The following is a 24260-nucleotide window of genomic DNA, read 5'->3' on the forward strand; positions in this document are numbered from 1 at the left end:
ATCATGATAAGAACAGATGGGCTTTTAAGGCAGATAGTAAATGGTTGGAAGATAGATAAATAACTAACATAACAAACTTTTTTTATTTTGTTTTCTTAAATAGAAATCTTGTATTTATTTTTTCAAAAAGCTCCAGCAACATACAAATCATAAAGCTATTTAGACAAAATCTATGCAAAGAAAACTCACTGAGTGGCTATGATAACAATTAATATGATTCAGGAAACTTTATACATAACCATATTCAGGATAGCACGTTTTCCTGAATAGGAATGCGCTTAAGCACATGTTTAAGTGTTTTCCAGAATTGGAGCCACTAGTCTTCCACACTCCTTAAATTTCCCTCCAGTGGCAGCAATGATGAGAGTTATGCTATAGACGGGGCTCCAAGAAGCGGCTGGCATTTTAACAACTAGGTTGTCTAACACTTTTATAGCAGGTCTATTCAAATATGGTGGGTACCACTCGCAGACACCAGTGCATTATTTGTAGTAGCTGCTGCTACTATGAGTGGACCTACATCACTGGGAAATTTTAGGAGGAAAATTTAGAATAGACAAGGCCAAAATACACAGATGTAGTGAATGTGGGGGGGCGGGGAGCTGCAGAGGAAATCATTAAAACATTCTAAGTCAGGAACTTTGAAAGCAAACCAATCTGAGTAGAGTTTGTAGTGCCCCATTTCCTTCCTACAATTCATTCTGTATTTTTCCCCTCACCTTTTCGTGCCATGTTCCACATAAACCCCTACTCACCTTGCAAGTAGGAAGACAGTCGTGAGAGAAGCTGCAGTGGTGGACCAGAGTTACATACAAAAGATTGTAAGCAGTGATGAACCCAGCAGTATTATTTAGGGCCTGTTCTTGCAAACTCTCCCACTTGTCTAGTCATACTGCATGTGAAAAGTTTAACAGACGTTAACAAGGCTACTATTTAAGTAAGGTTTTGTGGAATTGTGCGCTTTTTATTTATTTTAAAATAATATATTAAAATTACATGTGATGTCATTTTTCCCAAAATACTGAGTAGGTTCTTGTACCGGAAAGTCAATTGTCACCTTGCTTGAAAGAAAAATCAGGAATGGAAGGGAAATCCAATAAGTCTGTAAAACAAAAACTTCCTGTACAACAAAGGAATCAGAATAAAAAAACTAACCAAGAGAACTGCAAAAATATTCAATCTAAGGTAAGTATGTTTATCAAAACAGAAATAGTTTAGCATAAATAAAAATTAAATTAAATTCTCGGTTATAGAGCCATGATTAATATATTGTAGTTACACTGCAGTTCATAGACTTCAAGGTTAGACAAAACAGTCATGATCATCTAGTCTGACCTCCTGCACTTTGCAGGTCAGAGAACCTCACCCACCCACTCCTGTAATAGACTCATAACCTCTGGGTGAGTTACTGAAAACCTCAAATCATGATTTAAAGGATTCAACTTAAAGAGAATCCACCATTTACTCAACTTTAAACCAGCAAGTGACCCATGCTGTAGAGGAAAGCAAAAAAACCCAAACCCCAGGGTCTCTGTCAATCTGACCTGGGGGAAAATTCCTTCCCAACCGTAAATAAGACAATCAGTTAGACCCTCAGCATGTTGGCAAGACCCACCAGCTGGACACCTGGGAAGGAATTCACTGTAGTAACTCAGAACCCTCCCCATCTAGTGTCCAATCTCCAGCTGTTGGGGATATTTGCTACTAGCAGTTGCAAAATGGCCATGTGACTTATAAACTTATCAATCTAAGTTTCGAAACCACTTAGGTTTTTTGCCCTCACAGCCTTTGAAGGCTGTTCCACAACTTCACTCCTCTGACAGTTAGAAACCTTCATCTAATTTCAAGCCTAAACTTGTTGATGCCAGTTTATATTCATTTGTTCTCATGCCAACATTGGCACTTAACTTAATACTAATTATCACTAGGCTATATAACTGAAGGTTAACTATCTTTCTGAATTTTTAGCTTTTTGATTTAAAAATTAATAAAATATAAAATGTTATTTTTAAATAGGCCCCCTGCAACTCTGAGAAGGATCTTTAGAATGTTTTCTTAATTTTTTTTATATATTTGGGTCTCCCGTGGTAGATGGAGGTCTAAGTATATTTTAACCCCTTGCTGGTCTGTTAAAAACCCTCAGTATTAACATTTCTCACTAGAGTCAGGTCTCTCTCTCTCACACACATACACTTGTGCACGCATACACCCACACACAGAATGCAGCTCTAGGTGAGGATGTGAGAAGTCTGTAAAGAGGATCTGCATCCCTTGTGTACTCAGAGCACAACTCTGTGTGTATCTTCCTGTGCATAGCGGATACTGTAAGCTAGGCCATGGGAGGAACAGAATCAGTGAATTTGTGAGTACATGGGTTCACTAGTCATTATTCCACACAGTGGTTCTGCAGCCTTAAAGTTACAAATATAGCAACTGAGTGGCTCTACTGCTGCATGACAGCCTACTTGATGGATTCTGACACCAGTGGAACTCCTTGTAGTCATCCAGTTACTTGTGGATGTGCTTGTGTTATGTATTGAGAAGCGGATTTGGCCCTTGCTGAATTACTTCAGAAAATCCCAACTCCTGATCTCAGTTACAAATTACATGCTAATTAAAACTCATTATTTTATGTCACATTATTCTCTTAATATTTGAGAAGTAAAACTTTACACATTGCCATCCGCACAGCGTGCAAAAATTGAGTCACTGATAGTTAAAATATTGACTGACTTCAAGAAATATAAAAAAAACCCCATGGTGTCCTAAGCTGTGGTATTAAAATGTATTGTTTGCCTTTTTTATGTATTTCAAGATTACTACACCGATTAAAAGGAAAGTGTCTGAAGCATCAGTGATTGTCCCAGGTACTGGTGGATTGCCTCTGAGGAGCCCATTGGTATTTGTCAATACGTGTAAGTTGATATTTATGTTTAATGTTAAAAATAAGTTTAAAATAGTTTTTGTACTTTACTTGTAATTTAAACTAATTTCTTTACCTGAGACATTATGTACTGGTATTTAACACTTCCTATAGAAAAACTTGCATTATGTTACCACAATCAGGCATGAACTATGATATGTTTGTGGAGATGGAAACAAGGCTAAAATGTTATTCATGGGATCTCCCCAGCAAATGCATAATCCTTAAATTTCTATGCCATACTACTCAAAGCCCTGAAGAGATTCTGAAGTGAAAATTGTAAGGAACTCTTCCACCTTCATTGGTGTATTAAGTATCATTTTCAGGAAACTCAAATATAAATAAGTGGCATTTCATAAATAATATTGGGCAGCATTCTCAGGAATCACAGTGTTTACAATATCTACAGCAATCACAGTGAAACTTCTGTTCTTCCCCATTTGTACACCAATCAACCAAACTTTACTCTTGTCTTCTTGACAAGGCACATCACCAGCTTTGTGAGAGTCATTCAGTAGCACCTTTTCCCTCGCACTTTTTGTTTGTCTCTTCAAGAACAATCTGACTATCTTGCTGACTGAGGAGGTGCGGGAGAACTGCAGGTCTGGGCAGAGGAAACCAGGTCTAGAACTGCTTACATTCTCTTCAGAAGAGAATCACTGATAGAGGAGGAAGTGCAGGAGAACCTTTCCCCAGTCACTCCTGGCTCACCGCCATCATCTTCTCACTGGCAAACCCACTTTAGTAGGCTTCCATCACTTGCTCCTTTCCCTTTACACAGAAGCTGCTTAGGAGAAAGGCCAGTAAGAGCTCAAATGTGACAGGAGAGGGTTAGGGACAGGAGAGGGTGACAGGAGAAATGTGAGAGGAGAGGGTGATTGAGGAACATTCATTGATGTAGCTTTCTCACAGAATCCCGTCAAATGCACAGTATCCTCATACTATGTATAACATACAAAGCTAAGTTAAAAGCATAATAAAGTTGCAAAGCCAAGCATTCTAAAGTTAGGAAATGCCAGAATTAAGGTTGCCTATGCTACCTTTAGTTGACTTCTCTGTGCATATGCATTATGATAAAGACTTTAATTTCATGATCACATACTCTTTTTCACAGGACTCATGCCTCTTTCAGTACACAGAATCCTTATCTTCTTATCCAGTAGTGTAGCTTCCGTAATTTCACTGGCATAATTTTTGATTTTCACTTGTGTGATATCAGAATTAGGTTAAAATTGTTTAAAACTTTATTAAATGAATGTAGTGATGAGAAACAGCCTTTAAATGTTGTGATGCCATTGGGAAAAAGTAAAATTAAAGTGTCTTTGGTTTGTTTTCAGCAACTCCCCGCAAGGCCCGCTTTAAACTGCCTTTGCAAATGATGAGCTCTTCTGAAAAAAATAACATTAACAGAATAACTGAGAGTGGAACAAAGAATTTAGATCTAGAGCATACTGGACCACATATATCTTCTATAGCTGACTCTCTTAAAAGGCGTAATGTTGCTGCAGAAAAAGTAATTAACATATTTATACTATCTGTTCTTCCTAATTCATACTTTAGCAAGCTTGTGTTTGTGATCTCATTGTGTTTGTAATCAATACTTCACTTTTTAGAAAAGAATAATCCATTTTCATCTTTTATTTTCTTCATAATACTTACTGGTCTTATCAGGTTTTGTGCCTATACAAAAGTGGTCTTGCAGATCTCTATTTTTTTCCCCTCTAAATCCTTTTTTTTTCTAAATCCTGCCTTGTTTCAGATTCAAGCTTTCAGCTGGATAAAACTGAACAGGACTCCTACTGGCAAACAAGGATACCTATAAAATTATATTTGCAATTATATCTGTATTGGTCCCTGGATATTAGAGAGACAAGATGCGTGAGGGAATACCTCACCCACCTTCCATCTGTAAAATTATTCTAAGATCTGCATTTTATCCCTCAAGGCTGACCATACCTACTCTCACCCTCTGGCAAACTTGCTTATTCCTTTCCAATCCTCATACACAATCTGTCAATTTTTTATCCATTGGAATCTCCAGTTCACTCAGCATAATAGTCCCCATATGCTATAGTGTTCAAGGGTTAATGAGCTTTTTTTGACTAATAGGATAGTTTTACGTTACTGACATTTAATACAGAAAACATTTACATGCATTAATTTTTAAATTGCAAAACAGACTTTTTTTGAAGTGATCACATTTTTACTGCAAAGTTTCAAGGACAATGCGAATCTAAAGAAATGGAGAAGATAAAGGTGTGGCCTATTTATATCCAGCCTCTACCTCTGCAGTGCTATCAAAACACAACAACCAAAGATTTTTAGTGCCAAATTTTAGACAGTTTAATTGTCCGATTGTGTTTCTACTTTATGAACACAATTACTACAGATGTTTGGGCAAATCAGATAGTTGCATGATCAAATGTATTAAGCTTGTTTCTATACACAATCCCTGAGTTTGAATGAGCATATTTTGTGCATGTAATTTAATTGTGCACCTAATTCTCTGGAAAACCATCTCTTGAACTGCTCAACTTTATTAAAATTCCGCTGTCATTATGAAATATGTTAAGGAACAAACAATACCATCATCTACATCTGTGAAATGCCATTGTGTCCAAATTATGGTATTACTGACATTTCTGCAAACTGGTGGCCTGACCCAAAGCCTATTGAAGTCAATGGAAGTACTCCTGTTTACTTCATTGTGCTTCAGATCAGACCCTCAGACTAAAGGTTAATGGGGTTGCACAGATGTCACTTGAGTATTTAACCTGAAGACACTGGTTTTGCACTGGTATAGCTGAGGGTATAATTTACCCTGAAGAATCTCTCTTACTGGTGTGAGATGAAAAGATCTCAGTTTGACTGTCAGAACTGTGTTGAGTTTGTGGGGCTTGGAGGTGGAAAAACATATTTTTACTTTAATTTGAACAAATGTCATTAGAAATTACTGAGACACAATGAATATGTAAAAATGATATTTTGGGATTCCAAACCAATTTTTCAGGGTAGAACCACACTGTCTGAAAAACATTTTGTAAGAATCACAAAAATAGTTTTCCAAAATTTATTCTTTAATAGTAAAATTACTTCCTTACTTAACATTACTGACTTTTGCTTTTTAGGGTAGAGATGGCTCTGTACTCGACAATGTATTTTGTGAGACTTGGCAGAATACCAGCAAAACAAGAATCAGAAATGAGGCAAAACTATCTGAAAAGGTTTTGGGAGCCATTATTTTCTAACATTAAAAAAAACTTCTATTCTAAATGTATTTTTGTATGTAACAATGTATATCTCCACTCCAATATATTTTTTGTAATTTTTCAGCAGCATATGTCAGCTGAAAAAGTTTTGGAAATGATACAAAATGAGGCAGGCAGTGAGACCAGCCAAAAAGAAACACTACGTGAGCACTTTTTTGCAAATGTTGACAATACTCTTTTAAAATCATTCTGTTTTCATATTTTTACAAAAGAAACTGAGAAAATTTAATGTTTAATATCAAATTTAATATGTTTCATTTAGATGAACTATTAGATATTGTTCCTGATTCTCAGCCAGTAGGCAGAAATGACAAACCTTTGTAAGTATTAGAAAACCACCCTAAATAACTGTTTGTTTTATCTAAAAAAAAAAAAAACCTTTTGAGAGCTATATGTGCAAGTATTGCCAAAGACAGTGCTTCTGAGATTTTGATAATGATCTCCAGAGATCTCTTTCAGCCCTGCATTTCCATGATATTAATTTTAATTAACCAGCAGTGTTTTTATTTGTAAACCTGTTACATTTAGCAATAATGACCAAATTTCTGCAATTTAGTGTAAATAAAATAGGATTATTTTTGTAGATTGCCTGGTCTTTTGGAAAGTTCTGCTGATAAAAATAAAATCTGGAAAAAACAGGCATGCTCTGTACCTGAGAAGCTTATAACGAAGTGTGACAAGCAGAAGAGAAGTACATCATCAGGACATACATTCCAAAAAGGTTAACTTTATGCCCTGTTAGTAATAAGTATTTGTGAATGGCAAATTATATTTTTTATGTTCAAACTTTTTAATAAATTTTTATCTTAAAAAGATTTTATTTTCTTGTTTGCATTAGTTCCTGTTCTCAGTGAAAGAGCTGCCAAACAAAAAGCTTTCTATTCAATATTTGAAAGTACTTCTCCAAAACAACAAGCTCAGAGTAGAAAAATATCAAAGAAGCAACAAAATGAAACCAAAAAACCAGAAGAAAACTGCGTAAGACACAGAGGACAAACACTAAACAGTTCTAAGCATTTAGAACAGAAAATACGAAGTACAGAGGCAAAAGAAGTTCCCAGCACACCTGAAACATCTTTTAAATCAGTTTATCCAAGTAAAATGACTGAAAAATCTCTGGGATCTTCAACAAAATTAGTGTTGGCCAGAAATTCTATGGAGGAAGTTGATGTTTCTTTTAGAAAAGGGACTACAAATCATAAAAAATCTGAGAAGGTGATAGATTTTCATCTTGGTTTCTCTGACTTAGCAATAAAGGGAATGATGTAGTTTCAGTGTTCTTTCCACCATATTTTCAATATTTCAATATAGCCTCAATAGCATATTTTTAATTCTGCTTATTTCTAAATTTGTTCATCATTTAGTTTACACTAATGCAGAAGAATAAGGGGACCACCATATTTTCAAATGTAACTCATTTTTATCTATGTTTTGTGCTGAAAATTTAAAATATTTATCTATTTTGATTTCAGGGGGTTCCTTTTGTTTAAAAATATGAACCAGTCCTTTGTTCTGGTGGCACCTGTGACTGTTACAATTTAAATCAAGATCCCTGATGAAACATCCCAATGCAAGCCCAACCGTATTTAAATATTGGGTCAGAGACAGGATTTTAAACTGTCCATTAAATGGAGCTGGTTTACTGATAAAAATGTCCAGATTGTTGCCACTTGCATCGAAAGCTGTGGTAATTTTGTGGGGAAATTTCTGTGAAGGCTTCCTTACATTGTTCAAGTAGAGGGGTGTGATTTTCTTCCTGTGGAAAAGCTGCCCTCAAGCCTGGTGATCCTGAGGGATCTATGGGTGTCGAGAGCCAACTACATGGAGTCTTTGTACCCAAACTGCCGCTCTACCCTTTTATTGTATAAAGTTTACTGTCAGAGTTAACAGGTTATTTACAAAGTCTGTTGTTACAGAAAGCAAAATCTAAAGAAATGGCTGAAACAATAGAATCAATAATAAGTAAAATCAGTGACAGATATAAACAAAAGGATGATATCGAACATGCAAGAAAAGCAAGAGAATTTTTAGCTAATAACAGGTATGGTATAAATTGTTTTCTTATAATAGTTTGAACAGCTTGATTGTGACTTACTTCCTTGTGCGCTTGCAAAGAAGAAAGAGCACATAAAGCCCCTATGCAGCCTAGTTTGGTTTATCCAGATCATAAATCTGTGTGAAAAGGTGGAGGACAAGCTCAGCTAAGCCCAGTTTGTGAGTAAGGATTTTGAAGCAAGCCTCCCAGCCCAGGTTGATAGACTTGGGCTCGCTCTAGGGCTCTGAAAATAGTTGTATAGACAGAGCACGAGCTACAACTTTAAAGTGCTGCCTGTACTGCTATTTTTAGAGCACTAGCAGAGGAACTGTGACGCTCAAAGTTCCTTTTAAAGGCTACAATAATTTGGTTGTATGTAAACTTAATCACATAAAGGTGTGATTTTTAGTGATGCTTAACACCTGCGTCTTCGATTGACTTAATGGGAGCAGTTGTTTCTCAGCACCTTTGAGAATCAGGTCATCAATCACAATTTAAATAATGTTTATATTTATCTAATTGTGAACAAATGCATCAATATATGTTGTAAAATTGGTTATGAAAATTATTTTGAAAAATGAAAACAGTAACACAAAATAACTTGAGTTTATGTTTGCAGCGTAACTCATGATATTTGGCAGTTACGGGTTTGTAACTTAGTTCACTCTAACTACTATTTGTTTGCAGGCAGTTCCTGCCCAGCTCTCCCTGGAATTGGTTCTCTTCTGCTATGCAGAAATGGAGAATGCTAGGAGCTCCAACAATAGTGGAAGGAATTTTGGGGGCTGGGATGTATAGTTATTGGTTCTGTGACTACACAGATTTTCAGCACTACCTATCCCAATATGTTAGGGGTGCAGATGTTGCTGCCTGGGGATGAAGGATTCTGGGACAATTTTTTTGCCAGTTTAAATGGGTGTAGCTCCCTGCTACTGTATCAGCTTACACTGGCAGAGAATCGGGCCCTTTGCTTCAGGTGCAGCAAACCTACACAAAGAACAGCGACTTGGGGTAAAAATTTTTAAAAGAACCTAACACACTGAAATCAATGGGAGTCTGGCACCTAGCTGTGTCTGAAAATCCCTCTAGGCCCCTATGTATATCTAGGCACTTAAATACCTTTAAAAATCTGACACTTAAGCACCATGAAAATTTTACTCTTAGGCTCCTAAATCACTTAGTTTAAAATTTTTTTTCCAAAGTATTGGAAGTCAATGGGACTTTGACCCTTATGGTCTAATTCACTTTTGAAAATGAGACTGAGGCTTAAGTCGCTTAGGCTCTTTTTATAATTTTACCTTTGAGCTTTGTGCAGTAATGAGAATTTGAGCCTATTGGGAAAAAAAATGAAGTTGTCTGGATTTGGCTTATAATTGTGCAGTTTTTTTGTAGACTAAGTTCTAAGTTACTAGAATTTGAAGACCTATTTTTACTATATAAAGTCATATGTTATCTTAGAATCTGTTATTGAAGAACTCTGATACATTATACAAGCAAATATTTTCTTTTCTTGTTAAGGTTTTCATTTATATTAGTAATATATTGAACACATTTTTGGTATGCATTTGATGGTATTTGATAAAAAATTTTTAGGTCACGTTTAAATAAGTCTGGTTTCAAAGTCAATAAGGTACGTTTACTGTTTTTTGGTTTTTTAACATAGAAAATTGATATAATCTATTAGAATCTAAGACAAAATCTTGTTCATTATAGCACTTTTCATACTTGAAATATCCCAATGTACTTTAGAAAGCAATGAGGTATAAAATTATATAAAAATATGGCAGTTGGTAGATGCTCCACAATAGTTGACTAGCATTCCTGAATATGAAATCTCTCTCCTTTAAAAATGACTGTTAGCCAAGTCACAGGATTTATTCCCAGTCATTTTTAAAATGATCATGGACTATTTAATTTGCATCTCCATCTGGATATCCAAGAGTGACAGGCATATGGGACCATAATTTTAACATCACATCCAAAACCGGTACATTGCAGCACCTACCCACCTTATTTCTTCACAGCAGTGTCAGCTCATGTGTTGGTGTGTTTTTATAGCTATTCAATAATGTTTAATATGATTCCTTAATAGTACCACCTATAATAATAGTGACTGATACTTATATAACACCTATCAGATAGAATTCTCAAAACTCATGACAAATTTTACAAACTAATTTCTAAGGGCTTGTGTACATGAACATTCAGTTTGTGGCAAACTGAGGTGTGAATCCACCCCACGGTAGTCTGCTGTACACTAATTGTCTGTGTCCCTGCAGACGTGCACTGAAAGTTCTTCAAGTGCTTGTTCATGTTGATTCCATTCAGGTGTGTGCGCGCATGCATGTGCACGGTAGCCGGAAGATTTTTCCCGTAGCTGCATCCTTTGGGTCGGTCTGGGCACCCCCTGGAGTTGCACCTTCATGGTGCTCAATTTAGAGCCCTGCTGACCTGCCACCCCCTCAGTTCCTCTTACTGCCAGTGACAGTAGACTGGAACTCCCAGTAGCCTTTGCTTTAGCAAGTGAGTTCAACTCCAGTTGTTTGCATATAGTTAGTTTATCTTAGTAGTTAGTGATTAGAGTTGTTGGGGGTCTTTACCCCTCTTCCGACTCCCCTGTGCCGTGGTATGCCACAGTCCCTGGGGTTTAAAAATTGTGGTCTGCATGAAGTGCATGCCAAAGAGCAATCCACACTCCTCATGTTTATGGTGCCTAGGGGAGGGTCACCAAAAGGATCGCTGTAAGATCTGCCGCGAGTTCCACCCTAGAATTCTTAAAGAAAGGGAGCAGTGGCTTAAACTGATCCTCATGGAGGCAGCTCTACGCCCCCATTTGGACCCGGGCTCAGGGGACCCGGCTCCTAACACTTCCTTGTTCCCGGCTCTGTCATAAAGTTTGGTGCCTAAAAAGGACTCATCCCGGGACACACGGCACCTCCCGAGGTCCAGCAGCAAGCAGGCACCGGTCTCACTCGCTGGCGCCTCAGGAGAAAAAGAAACTGGACAGTCGGTCACCTCTGGCTAAATCTAAGGAAGGGAAAGCCCAGATGGGCCACAGCTCAAGATCCCCCGTATGGGTCGCGTCAACTCCTGCCCAGGCGAGGCAGTTGAGTCCGAGGCCCCCACGTTCACCAGTACCTGTGGGCCATCAGATGCCACTTCCTTAGACGCCAGAAGTTTTTGAAGCTGCTCAGGAGCTGCTGCACCTTACGGTGCCGTTCTCGCCCCCTAGAAGGGAGGAACCTCCAGCGCTGGCGATCCCACTCCGTCCCCAGGTGCAGTCAAGAGGGAAGCTGGCAATGATGTCCAGCATTCCCCCTCTCCATGTCCTTCGGCACTAGCCCACTCAGACAGAAAGCCTAGTCGCTCCCCAAGCTCTTGACGCTCGAGGCACCAAAGCTTGGCTCCTCCATGGTCTTCGGTCTCGGAGACCTTGGAGTCAGAGTCTGACTCCCGCCACTCTCGGAGGACTGGAGCCAACGATCAAGGTCAAGGCAAGACAGACCAGAGCCCCAGGCCTGGCCACCGCAGTGGCCATTCTGGACACCCTGGGTCTTTCACCAAAGCCAGGGAGGGATCTAAGGGCACCGCTCTGCAGTATCTTCGGTGGCCTCAGCCACATCTGTCCCTCCGCCAACCACGCAGCTCACCTCGGCACCTACCCACACACCAATGCCATCGGCTGTGGCACCATCATGGGCACCGGCAACTCTTTTGACCTCGGTGCTGACAGCAATCTCGGCACCGACTGCTGCGCTGGCGCCAACAGCACTTTTGGCACTGATGATGACCTCGGCACTGACAGCAGCACAGACAATGGCCTGGCCACCTTCGTCAGCTGAGGCAGCTGGTTTGGCCCCAGCTCCACCGGCGGTATCATCAGTGTCTCCAGTGCCCGTTCCAATGCCAAGTTCATCATTGACAGTCCAGGCACCAACAGGAGCTCCATCAGCACTAACGTTCCCTCGAGACCCCCAAGAGTCGCAGGATGGCAGGGAGCATCCGCTGCTTGTAGGGGCTTCCTCCTTGTCATCTCCGGACAAGGCATTGGCAGGCACAGCCATAGCCCTGGCACTTGAGGACAATAGGATGCTACGTCAGTTGCTGTGAAGGGCTGCTTAAGGTTTGGGCATTAAGGCTGAGGAGGTGGTCGACGAGGCTGGTCCTATGGTGGATATCCTCACCCCCTCAGGTCCTTCTCGTATTGCCCTACCACTTATTAAACTATTGTGGATATCACCAAGACCCTGCAGCAGACCCCGGCTTCCTTACCACCCACTGCCAAGCGCAACGAGAGGCGTTATTTCATGCCCTCCAAGAGGTACGAACCATTTTCTCCTTCCACCTCCCGACTCTCTTGTTGTGGATGCTGCTAATCAGCATGAGCAACTGGGTTTCCAGGGGCCCTCCCTTAAAAACAGGGAGGCGAAGTGACTTGACTTTGTTGGGGGAAAGGTCTACTCTACAGGGTGTCTTCAGCTCCGTATTTCAAACCAGCAGGCTATCGTCAGCAGGTACTCTTATAACACCTGCTAACCCTATGGTCAGCCGGTTCTTAAAAGGGCTTGACAGGCTACTTCTTGAACTTCTGTACTGGTGACCCCTTTCACATAGCAAGCCTTTGAGTGTGACCCCCCCCCCATAAATTAAAAACACTTTTTTATATATTTAACACCATTATAAATGCTGGAGGCAAAGTGTGGTGGAGGCTGGCTGCTCGTGACCCCCCCCATGTAATAACCTCACAACCCCCTGAGGTGTCCCGACCCCCAGTTTGAGAACCCCTGCTATACCCTAACATCCATCAGCCTGTCTCTGCCTGGGACCTCAACCTGGTCCTTTCTAGGTTCATGGGGACCTCCCTTTGAACCATTAGCAACATGCTCCCTTTTCTACCTCTCTTACAAGATGGCATTCCGAGTAGCGATAACCTTGGCCAAGAGGGTGTATGAGCTGAGAGCCCTAACATCAGAGCCTCCCTACATAAGGACAAGGTTCAGCTCAGGCCTCATCCTGCTTTCCTCCCGAAGGTTGTGTTGCATTTCACATCAACCAGGACATCTTTCTCCCAGCATTCTACCCTAAGCCTCATTCCAGCAGCAGGGAGCAGAAGCTCCACTCTCTGGATGTCTGCAGGGTGCTAACCTTTTACATCCAGAGAACCAAACCTTTCATAAAATTGATCCAGTTATTCGTGTCCGTGGCAGACAGAATGAAAGGTCAGCCTGTGTCGTCACAATGCATCTTGTGATGGAGCGCATCCTGTATTCATGAGTGCTACAACCTGGCAGGTGTTCCTGCACCTCCAATCACTGTACACTCCACCAGGGCGCAGGCTTCATCAAGAGCACTCCTGGCTCAGGTTCCCACTCAGGAAATCTGCAGGATGGCGATGTGGTCCTCCATCTATACTTTCGTCAGCAACTATGCAATTACCCAGGAGGCCAGAGACAATGGGGCCTTCGGACGAGCAGCGCTTCAATCAGTGGAAGACTCCACCACCTAAACTTGGGCTTGTGATTCACCTGGTTGGAATCGACATGAACAAGCACTCGAAGAAGAAAAAATGGTTACTCGCCTTCTCATAACTATTGTTCTTTGAGATGTGGTGTTCATGTCCATTCCAATACCCACCCTCCTTCCCTCTCTCAGAGTAGCCGGCAAGCAGGAACTGAGGGGGTGGTGGGTCGGAGGGGCTCTATATTGAGCACCATGAAGGTGCGACTCGGGGTGCCCGACCGATGCAACAGATGTGGCTATGGGGAAAATCTTCTGGCTACCGTGCACATGCGTGCGCACGCACACCTGGTTGTAATTTTTTCCTTAGTGTGCTTTGATCTACCTTGTTTTGAAAAGGGGGTGATCAAAGCTCACTAAGGAATGATTAGTGTGCACTAGTAGGGTCTTCATGGACAGTTAGTATGCAGCAGACTAGTGCGGGGTAGATTCATACCCTTCTCGACATGAACTAAATGTTCATGTAGACAAGCCCTTACCATATCGCATATAACGGGATCATTTAATTTATGAGTGAAGTTCATTGTTCCATGATATGCATAGCAACATTATACAGCAGTTTAAAAGATACAGTTAAGAATACTTAATCCAGATCTAAATATATGAGAGTAGGTAGGAACATTGCTCAATGAGTAGGTAGGAACATTGCTCAATTGCTGTACACATTGCTCAAATGGAATTTGAGCGTGGTACAGAAACCAACACTGTTATTTTTGGAATAAGTACCATGAGATTTTTAAGGGCCACAGATGATGAGGACTTGTATTTTACATCTCAAAATATTTCTCTTCCAGCAGCCCCTGACCCCTAATACCATATTTGAATATTGTAAGTTAAGTGAGGTTTAGATTCAAAAGCAACTAATTTATCACCCATGCTTCTGTTAAAGAACTTGCTGATGTATTGAAGACTATAGATGACCATGTTTTGAATATTAGACCTGTGTAACTCTTCTTGTGAATATGTAGGGAAAAGTTCAGAATAGAAGCTGTAGGAAACATAAAAACTACAGCTGTGCTTAATATGACTACAGGACATATTGTGTAAGTATCTAGTAATTTTGTTTCAAAATGTTTTAATTATCCAATTATGTTAAGAATATTCCTTGATTCAAGAACTAAAACTTTATTTGTATCTGTTTTGACAGGGATGATGTCTACAATTTTAACTTAAGTGGATTTGATGAACCTACGATAAAGCTTGGAGTAAGATTCCAGTAGTCTACATTAATGTAAACTGGGAACCTTTTAGTTCGTGCCCACAGCATCCACATACAGGAGTTACAGCATAGCACAGTGGTGTGCACTGCTGTTCACATCCTTGTAGTCCGAATTGTAGGGCAATGTAGACAAGTCCTGAGAAAGACTCAACCCAAAATACCTAATAGCACAGTGGTTAGGGCACTCACATAGAAGGTGGAAGATATGGGTTCAAGCCTTTGCTGCACATTAGGCAAATGTAGGAAATTGAATCTAGGTCTTCCACATCCCGGGTGAATGCTTTTTAAACAATGGGCTAAAAGTTATAAGGGGGAGCACCACCTCCTCCTCTCTATATATTTTATGGGTTTAGACATGCTCTAAGCCTTTTGAAAGGGAGAAGAGTGGAAATTCATGGAAACTAGTTCTCAGTTCCATGAAATCTGACAGATCCATCCTCTAGCTTTTCCACTCTGCTACCAGCTCTGTCTTTAGCATAAACTATGATGTAGTAGCATACGAGCCACATATCTGAAACTTTTCTAAGTACAAATTGGAGAATATGGGCCAATTTATAACTCTTAAGAAAAAGCTTAAAATATGCATCTAAAAAGAGTAACATTATTTATGTGAAATCTGGGAAGTTTGCACTAAAATATTCAAAGAGAAGATGTGAAATATTCTCTAATGTGTAAAGTGAACGTTGTAAATTATTGCAAACAAGAAATTTTGGAGTAAAAAAGGCTTAGTGTTACTCTTTGCATGAATAACTAATATATTTTATATATATCAGGAAGATACATTTGCAATTATTTTTCATTTATTTGTACTTACATTTTAGGTCCAAGAATTACATGTTACCAACCTGAAAGCTACTACAAATCTCACAGAAAAAATGTAAGAATGTTACATTATATTATACTAATGTAAAAAAAATATTTTTTTTCTTAAGGATGGTAATAATGAATAGCTTTGTTTGCATTCTCCAACATCCCCCTATGCCAATCAAGATAGCAGGTGCAAGTCCTTCTAAAGATATAAACAGGAAGAAAACCCTCTTGTTGTCTCACTTTCCCTGTAAAGTGGGCTGGCGTAACTTCATCATTTATTTTCCTTTCTTCAGCAGGTAAAGGCAGCTGCAATGGCTTCCTCAGCTGCATTTCGTTGTTGTTTTTTGTTTGTTTGATTGTTTTACTGTTTTGCTTTTGGCAAATTTCTTCCTAATCCTTTCATTTTCATCAGATTACTAGTTTAGTGTTTGAAAGTGAACTGTGGTTTCCAAACTTGCCAAAAAGAGATCAAGTGCATGTGCCTCATAATTCCCCTCCCACACACATACATACCAATAGCCGAAAGATGACAATAACCCCAGCAGATGTCTTCCGCTTTGGATGTATTTATTAATGTAAATATCTCTTTGTTTAAGGAATCCTGATGAAAGCAAAAGTATCCTCCAGAAAAAAGTAGATAATAAAGTAAGTTTCTTAAATTCAGGGAAACTGATATTAAAAAGACCAAAATTTCAATATGGAAAATAACCATTTTTTCCCCTTAAAATGATACAAAGAATTATAAAAAACTCTAAGCCATCTTTCCACTCACATGGTCCTTTATTTGAATGGAGGTGGAACTGCCCCTTGACGTAACTTAAAGCAGCCTGAAGTTACTGAATTTAATACTGTGAAAACTTTTGTAAGGATAGGCCTTTAGACTTGGGTTTTGTAGCTCAAATGCTTCTTATCTCTAGAAATACCACATACTTTCAGGTAAAAACTGTATTTAAATCGAAACAAAAATAAATGACCCGTAAGCATTTTTGTTTGTTTGTTTTGTAGAATAGAACTAATAAAAACATGAAGCATCTCTTTAGTGACACTGACACAGAGTGCAGAGGTGATGACAGCAAGACAGATATCAGTTGGCTACGAGAGTCTAACAGAAAACCTAAACCCCAACTAGTAGACTACAGCAGAACTAAAAATCTGAAGAAATCTAAAAGTATAGAAGCAAGTAAGAAACTAATTGTTGAACATTTAGGGACTGTGTTTCACTTGCCTGTAAATAGTTTTTAAATTATTTAATTATATTTGCCATGCATAACGTATGTTGTGTGCAGTGTGTCACAGTTCATGGTAACTGTCCCTTGAGGGCAACCACTCTAGGCTCCCAGCTCCTCAGCCGCCGCCTCTCCTCAGCAGAGACCGACAGTTTCTCCTTCCTGACCAAGGGATCTTTAAAGACTGCACATTCCCTGCCTACGCTATGATATTCCCAGCAGTCCAGACTGCCTAAAAGACCACCGTCTGCTCTATGCTTTCTCTTCACAGTCTCTGCCCAGTGTATTGCCCGTAGTTATAAGTTACCACACAGCTCTTTATAAGCAAGCACATTCATTCATCAGGTGAAAGCATTACAGAAAAAACATACTAAAAACAATAAAAGAAATATACACATGCTCAAAAGTTTACTAGAGGTTACCCAACTCCAACCTTGGGTTCTGGTAGGTGCCAGTCCTTAAAATCCACAACTGGGTTTTCCTGAGGTTACAAATACATAATTTGTCTCAGATTCAGAACCAGAACAATCATGAATAGTTCAGTCATTCCTTTGTACAGCTTGGGCTTTTGATGTTGGCCTCATGTAAAGGGATCAGCAGACAATGGCTCTCTCCTCAGGGTGTAGCTTCAAAACGCTGTGTTTTTGCATAACTGGAAGTGGATAATTTGCATTCACCTCCCCTTAGATATCCTCCAAGAAAACCACTTAATATTTTTTGTTCAAGAAGTCCATTCTTGTCTGGTACCTCGTTTCAAATAATCCTTTGAACCCCCAGGTCTCACATAGAATAGAATCATAGAATATCAGGGTTGGAAGGGACCTCAGGAGGTCATCTAGTCCAACCCCCTGCTCAAAGCAGGACCAATCCCCAACTAAATTATCCCAGCCAGGGCTTTGTCAAGCCTGACCTTAAAAACTTCTAAGGAAGGAGATTCCACCACCTCCCTAGGTAACACATTCCAGTGTTTCACCACCCTCCTAGTGAAAAAGTTTTTCCTAATATCCAGCCTAAACCTCCCCCACTGCAACTTGAGACCATTACTCCTTGTTCTGTCATCCGCTACCACTGAGAACAGTCTAGATCCATCCTCTTTGGAACCCCCTTTCAGGTAGTTGAAAGCAGCTATCAAATCCCCCCTCATTCTTCTCTTCCGCAGACTAAACAATCCCAATTCCCTCAGACTCTCCTCATAAGTCATGTGTTCCAGTCCCCTAATCGTTTTTGTTGCCCTCCACTGGACGTTTTCCAATTTTTCCACATCCTTCTTGTAGTGTGGGGTCCAAAACTGGACGCAGTACTCCAGATGAGGCCTCACTAATGTCGAATAGAGGGGAACGATCACGTCCCTCGATCTGCTGGCAATGCCCCTACTTATACATCCCAAAATGCTATTGGCCTTCTTGGCAACAAGGGCACACTGTTGACTCATATCCAGCTTCTCATCCACTATAACCCCTAGGTCCTTTTCTGCAGAACTGCTGCCTAGCCTTTCAGTCCCTAGTCTGTAGCGGTGCATGGGATTCTTCCGTCCTAAGTGCAGGACTCTGCACTTGACCTTGTTGAACCTCATCAGATTTCTTTCGGCCCAATCCTCTAATTTGTCTAGGGCCCTCTGTATCCTATCCCTACCCTCCAGCGTATGTATCTCTCCTCGCAGTTTAGTGTCATCTGCAAACTTGCTGAGGGTGCTATCCACACCATCCTCCATATCATTAATGAAGATATTGAACAAAACTGGCCCCAGGACCGACCCTTGGGGCACTCCACTTGATACCGGCTGCCAACTAGACATGGAGCCATTGATCACTACCCGTTGAGCCCGACAATCTAGCCAGCTTTCTATCCACCTTATCGTCCATTCATCCAACCCATACTTCTTTAACTTGCTGGCAAGAATACTGTGGGAGACCGTGTCAAAAGCTTTGGTAAAGTCCAGGAACAACACGTCCACTGCTTTCCCCTCATCCACAGAGCTAGTTATCTTGTCATACAAGGCAATTAGATTAGTCAGGCATGACTTTCCCTTGATGAATCCATGCTGACTGTTCTTGATCACTTTCCTCTCCTCTAAGTGCTTCAGAATTGATTCCTTGAGGACCTGCTCCATGATTTTTCAGGGACTGAGGTGAGTCTCTTCCCAGGCCTTTTCCTTTTACGGGGAGGATGGACGAAAACACCACTTGCGCCTCAAACTCCTTTATCCTTTTTTCCCAGAGCCACGTAGTCCGCAGTGATCCGCTCAGGGTCATTTTTGGCAGTATCATTGGTGCCCACGTGGAGAAGCAGGAAGGGGTAGCAATCTGAGGGCTTGATGAGTCTCGGCAGTCTCTCCATCACATCATGAATCCTAGCTCCTGGCAAGCAGCAGGCTTCTCGGTTTTCCCGATCAGGGCGGCAGATAGATGACTCAGTCCCCCTGGGGAGAGAGTCCCCGACCACCACCACCCGCCGCCTCCTCTTCGGAGCGGTGGTCATAGAACCCCCATCCCTACGACAGTGCATCTCATGCCTTCCAATCAGCGGAGTCTCCTTCTGTTCCCTTCCCTCAGATGTATCATGTAGTCCACTCTCCGCATTAGTACCTGTGGAGAGAACATGAAAATGGTTGCTTACCTGTATCTGCGCTGCTGGTACATGGACTCTCCCCTTTCTTCTTCTGGAGGTCACATGCTGCCAAATTTCTTCACTGTCCTCCTGTCCCCACTGCGCGGCCTGCTCTGAATCTTCAGAACATTGTGCCCATAGAAGCATATCCTGACATCTGTCCAGGAAATCTTCACATCTGTCCTCTCTCCCCACTTGAGAGGTTACATATAGTCCTAGCCCACAATTATACATGAAATACAATAGACTTCAAAGATATTTAAATTTAATTAAATACGATCTCCTGAAGATATGGCAGGAAATTGCCATATCTGTCACACAATGTACAGTATGTTTTTGTTCTGCTACCTTCCATAACCTATGGACTTTGAAATGTGCTTATCCTCAGTATTTGTGAAGGTGAATTTTGTAAAAAAGTGTTTATTTAGGACAAAAAGAATTCTTTTTAACAAAACTACTACTGTCCAAATAGTAATCTGAAGGCAGTTTAATGCATTGATAAAGATCTGGAAAAGCTGAAGTCCAGGAACAACAAGTCCACTGCTTTCGCCTCATCCACAGAGCTAGTTATCTTGTCATACCTTGTACTGACAATTAAAATTGTAGATGGTCAACATTTTTTGGATATTAAGCTAGTTTTCTAAATGTTATTGATTTTAACAGCAGATACTTTCCCAGACCCTGCATGTCTGATGGCTATATCTGAAGGGAAAAAAACAAAAAATAAAAAGGTAAAGTAAAATTGCAACTTAATTTTAATCGCTATTTTTAATCTATTTTAACTGACCATAGGATTTTTTTTAAATATTTGTATTAATGCACTGTTAACTTTCAACAGAATCCTTTCAAATTCACAGCCACTAAAAATGGTTCTGACTGCTCTAATAATACAACAGAGCCAGTTACAATTCCTATTCCCTAATAATACTAGCTGAGAGTTGGAATGATTATGGCATTTCTTGCATTTTGTTTTCTAAGATGATGTATAATTTTTTTCGCAATAACTAGTTACTGGTTAATGGCAAGACAAACCATTGTATTCAAATTATTCACTTTTTCAGTGATTGGTTTAGTTAAGATAGCTTTTTGCCTCTGAATTATTTACTGCATTATATATAATACCTCTGAATTGTTTGTAAGATTATTTAGAAAAATGATAAACCTAACTAGGTATAAAAGCTATAAACTGGAAAAGTCACACTTGAAGTTACATTTATAAAGAGTTTATAATCATTAATAAATTATTACAAGATGTTATAAATATGTTAGACATGAGTATAGATGATTATAACCATATTAGTGGACAACATATAGATGTTTGTAAGACATGGTTCAAAGCAATCTATCGACCTGCTAGGCTTTATAACAATTGATTAAACTGGTTATTAAAGCCTCTATTAATTATTAAGCCTTCATAAAATTTATAAGCATACACTTAATATAAAGTGTGACAAATAAAAAATGTGATAGCTCTGTGTGTGCATTTAATAATACAAAATTAAATGGAGGGTTTGTATTTTTATGGCTATTTTATGTCAGTCATAAGCTTCAGTCCTTTTGATATAGATCAGGACAGGAGTATCAGGCCTATAGAAACTATATCCCATATCATAACTAAGAAGGAGGATGGAGGAAACATTCACTCTACCCCCATCCTGAAGTCTTCTCTTGCTTTTCTAGGCTCTTCTTTTTACTCACGACACCTAGCAGAAGATCATTAACCTTCAGTTATCACAACTTACATTTTCCTCTCTTCCATTTGCAAGTCCGTGGAACTTCTAGGTTGTCCAGTTCAATAAGTATATTTTGATCCTTTTCTACCCAGGAGAATGGGGAAGAGGAAACCTTTTCAATGAGTAATTATCCTTTAGCTTGTCAACCTTTCAGGTTTTGTCTTGGCCAGTGCTAAACTACCATTAAAGATTACTTGCTAAATTCATCTCTAATATGAGTCTACTGAAGTCAGTGGAGCTACATCAGCAGTATTATTGGCTCTATGTTCTATAGAATAAACATGTAAAATGCTAAGGCTAATATGTGCTTCCTTTTTCCAAAGTACTGTAGCTAGTTCCTGGTACATACACCATGGTGCAGTGCAATTTGTTCTTTTACATAGTTCTTGTCATTAGAATCTTCAACTTACATCAATATTATTTCTTCCAAAGGTACCTGGTAGTAAAAAACAAAATGCAAAGGCTGATGAAAGAATAAAACAATCAACCAGACCAAAATGGCCTCGAAGAGCAGCATTAGCAAAAAAAAGTTATAAGGATTACTCAAATTCAGAGTCCGAGAGCGAACAGGAATCGTCACAGTGCTTATGTAGGAAAGAAAAATTAAGAGTACAGGTAAACTGTATTATTGATCTTCTGCAACATCTTTATGAAACTAGGGCCCTAATTTTCAAAAGTGGCCACTGATTTTAGGTGCCTCAAATTTTGATTGCCCAAGTTGGAGAACCTTGAGCTCCTGGGCGGCGGGTATAATAGGCACTTCTGCCGACCCGCTGCCGGACACCTGGGCCATGGTGAACCTGGCCCTTCCCTGAGACCTCCAACTGCCTCCTCCACTCCACCCACCCCCCAGGTCCTCACTGCTTGCCGCATTCCTCCTCCTCTGAACAGGGGAGAGAGGAGGGACGTGGAGAGCCAGCAGCTGGCAGACTAAGGAGGCTGGGGCTGGCAGCTTGGCAGGGGGTGGGGCCTTCAGGGGCCCAAGGAGCTGGCACTAGGGAGATGGCAGTTCGGCCTGGCCCGACTCTGGTAGGGAGGACGGTGGCCCAGCAGGCACTTGGAGGCCAGGGGGACGGCGACTTGACCTGGCGCTCTGGGAGGCCAGTGGGTCTACCTCGTGCTGGGGGAAGCCGGCTGCTCAGCCCAGTGTTGGGGCCAGCCTGACTCTGGCGGGTGGGGAGGTGTCAGCAGCGGGGGGGAGGGGCAGCGGCTCAACGTGGCACTCGGGCAGGGTAGGGGGGCCACAGCTGCAGCTCAGCCCGAGGTGGGTGGGCCAGGGTTCCCCCAGTCGCAGAGGTTCCTCAGAGTCAGAGCTTCTCCTTTTATGGGGTGGGAGCGGGGTTTCAGGGCTCTGGCATGCAGGGAGCGGGGCCTTGGGCACAAGGGGTGGGGCCAGCGAGCTAGCTTCCCGAAAGCAGGGGTTCACCCGCCGCCCATGCTTGAGCTTCATTTTCTGAAGCACCTGTACTTTCCATTGACTTCAACTGGAATTGTGTGTGCTCAGACCCTCTGGAAATTATTCCCTATTTCTTTTTTCCCTACTCTAAAGTACTACATAGATTTATATAGAGAGAACCTTCTATACTCCAAAAACATGTTTTAGTGTTTTTTTTTCTTTTAAAAGCACCTAAGCTTTAAAAGCACCTAAGTCCCTGAGTAGGCTCTTTTAAATGACTTAGACACTTTTGAAATTTTAACATTAGTCTCTTTAAAACAGAAAATATGTTGACCTCATAAAAGAGGTAGGGCTGTCGATTAATCACAGTTAACTCATGCGATTAACTAAAAAAAATTTGTCACGATTAATCGCAGTTTTAATTGCCCTGTTAAACAATAGAATACCAAATGAAATTTATTAAATATTTTGGATGTTTTTCTACATTTTCATATATATTGTATTCTGTGTTGTAATTTAAATCAAAGTGTATATTATTTTTTATTATAAATATTTACTCTGTAAAAATGATAAAAGAAATTGTATTTTTCAATTCACCTCATACAAGTACTGTAGTGCAGTCTCTTTGTCTGAAAGTGCAATTTACAAATGTAGATTTTTTTTTTGTTACATAATTGCACTCAAAAACAAAACAATGTAAAACTTCAGAGCTTATAAGTCCTTCCACTCAGCCCTACTTCTTGTTCAGCCCCTACTGAGATAAATAAGTTTGTTTACGTTTACAGGAGATAATGCTGCCCTCTTCTTATTTACAATGTCACCAGAAAGTAGGGTGACCAGATGTCCCATTTTTATTGGGACAGTCCCATTTTTGGGGACTTTTTCTTATATAGGCGCCTATTACCCCATGCCCCCTCTCCCATTTTTTCAGTTGCTATCTGGTCACCCTACCAAAAAGTGAGAACAGGCATTTGCATGGCACTTTTGTAGCCATCATTACAAGGTATTTACGTGCCAGATATGCTAAACATTGGTATGCTCCTACATGCTTCAGCCACCATTCCAGAGGACATTCTTCCATGCTTATGACGCTTGTTAAAAAAATAATGCATTAATTAAATTTGTCACTGAACCCCTTGAGGGAGAATTGTATGTCCTCTGCTCTGCTCTGTTTTACCAGCATTCTGCCATATATTTCATGTTATAGCAGTCTTGGATGGTGACCCAGAACATGTTCTTCATTTTAAGAACACTTTCACTGCAGATTTGACAAAACGCAAAGAAGGTACTAATGTGAGATTTCTAAAGATAGCTACAGCACTCGACCCAAGGTTTAAGAGTGCCTTCCAAAATCTGACAAGGACGAGGTGTGGAACATGCTTTCAGAAGTCTTAAAAGAGCAACATTCTGATGCAGAAACTACAGAACCTGAACCACCAAAAAAGAAAATCAATCTTCTGCTGTTGGCATCTGCTGCTTTGGATTGTTATCGAGCAGAACCTGTCATCAGCATCGACGCATGGCC

At 40.4% G+C, this 24260-nt stretch overlaps 1 protein-coding gene across 1 annotated transcript in view; it reads left to right on the forward strand.

Annotated features, from left to right (window-relative positions):
• SYCP2 (synaptonemal complex protein 2) overlaps positions 1-24260 on the forward strand; it is a 68345-nt gene that overhangs the window by 22827 nt on the left and 21258 nt on the right. Inside the window, 18 exon segments of the mRNA XM_074969569.1 lie at positions 1030-1185; positions 2816-2915; positions 4261-4436; positions 6052-6147; positions 6257-6335; positions 6455-6512; positions 6777-6913; positions 7031-7457; positions 8096-8233; positions 9821-9857; positions 14713-14739; positions 14741-14787; positions 14892-14949; positions 15785-15840; positions 16370-16418; positions 16779-16953; positions 20270-20337; positions 21772-21954. Coding sequence (XP_074825670.1) covers positions 1030-1185; positions 2816-2915; positions 4261-4436; positions 6052-6147; positions 6257-6335; positions 6455-6512; positions 6777-6913; positions 7031-7457; positions 8096-8233; positions 9821-9857; positions 14713-14739; positions 14741-14787; positions 14892-14949; positions 15785-15840; positions 16370-16418; positions 16779-16953; positions 20270-20337; positions 21772-21954 — 2067 coding nt within the window.

The sequence above is a fragment of the Natator depressus genome, chromosome 13, assembly GCF_965152275.1.
Source record: "Natator depressus isolate rNatDep1 chromosome 13, rNatDep2.hap1, whole genome shotgun sequence".
Lineage (NCBI taxonomy): Eukaryota > Metazoa > Chordata > Testudines > Cheloniidae > Natator > Natator depressus.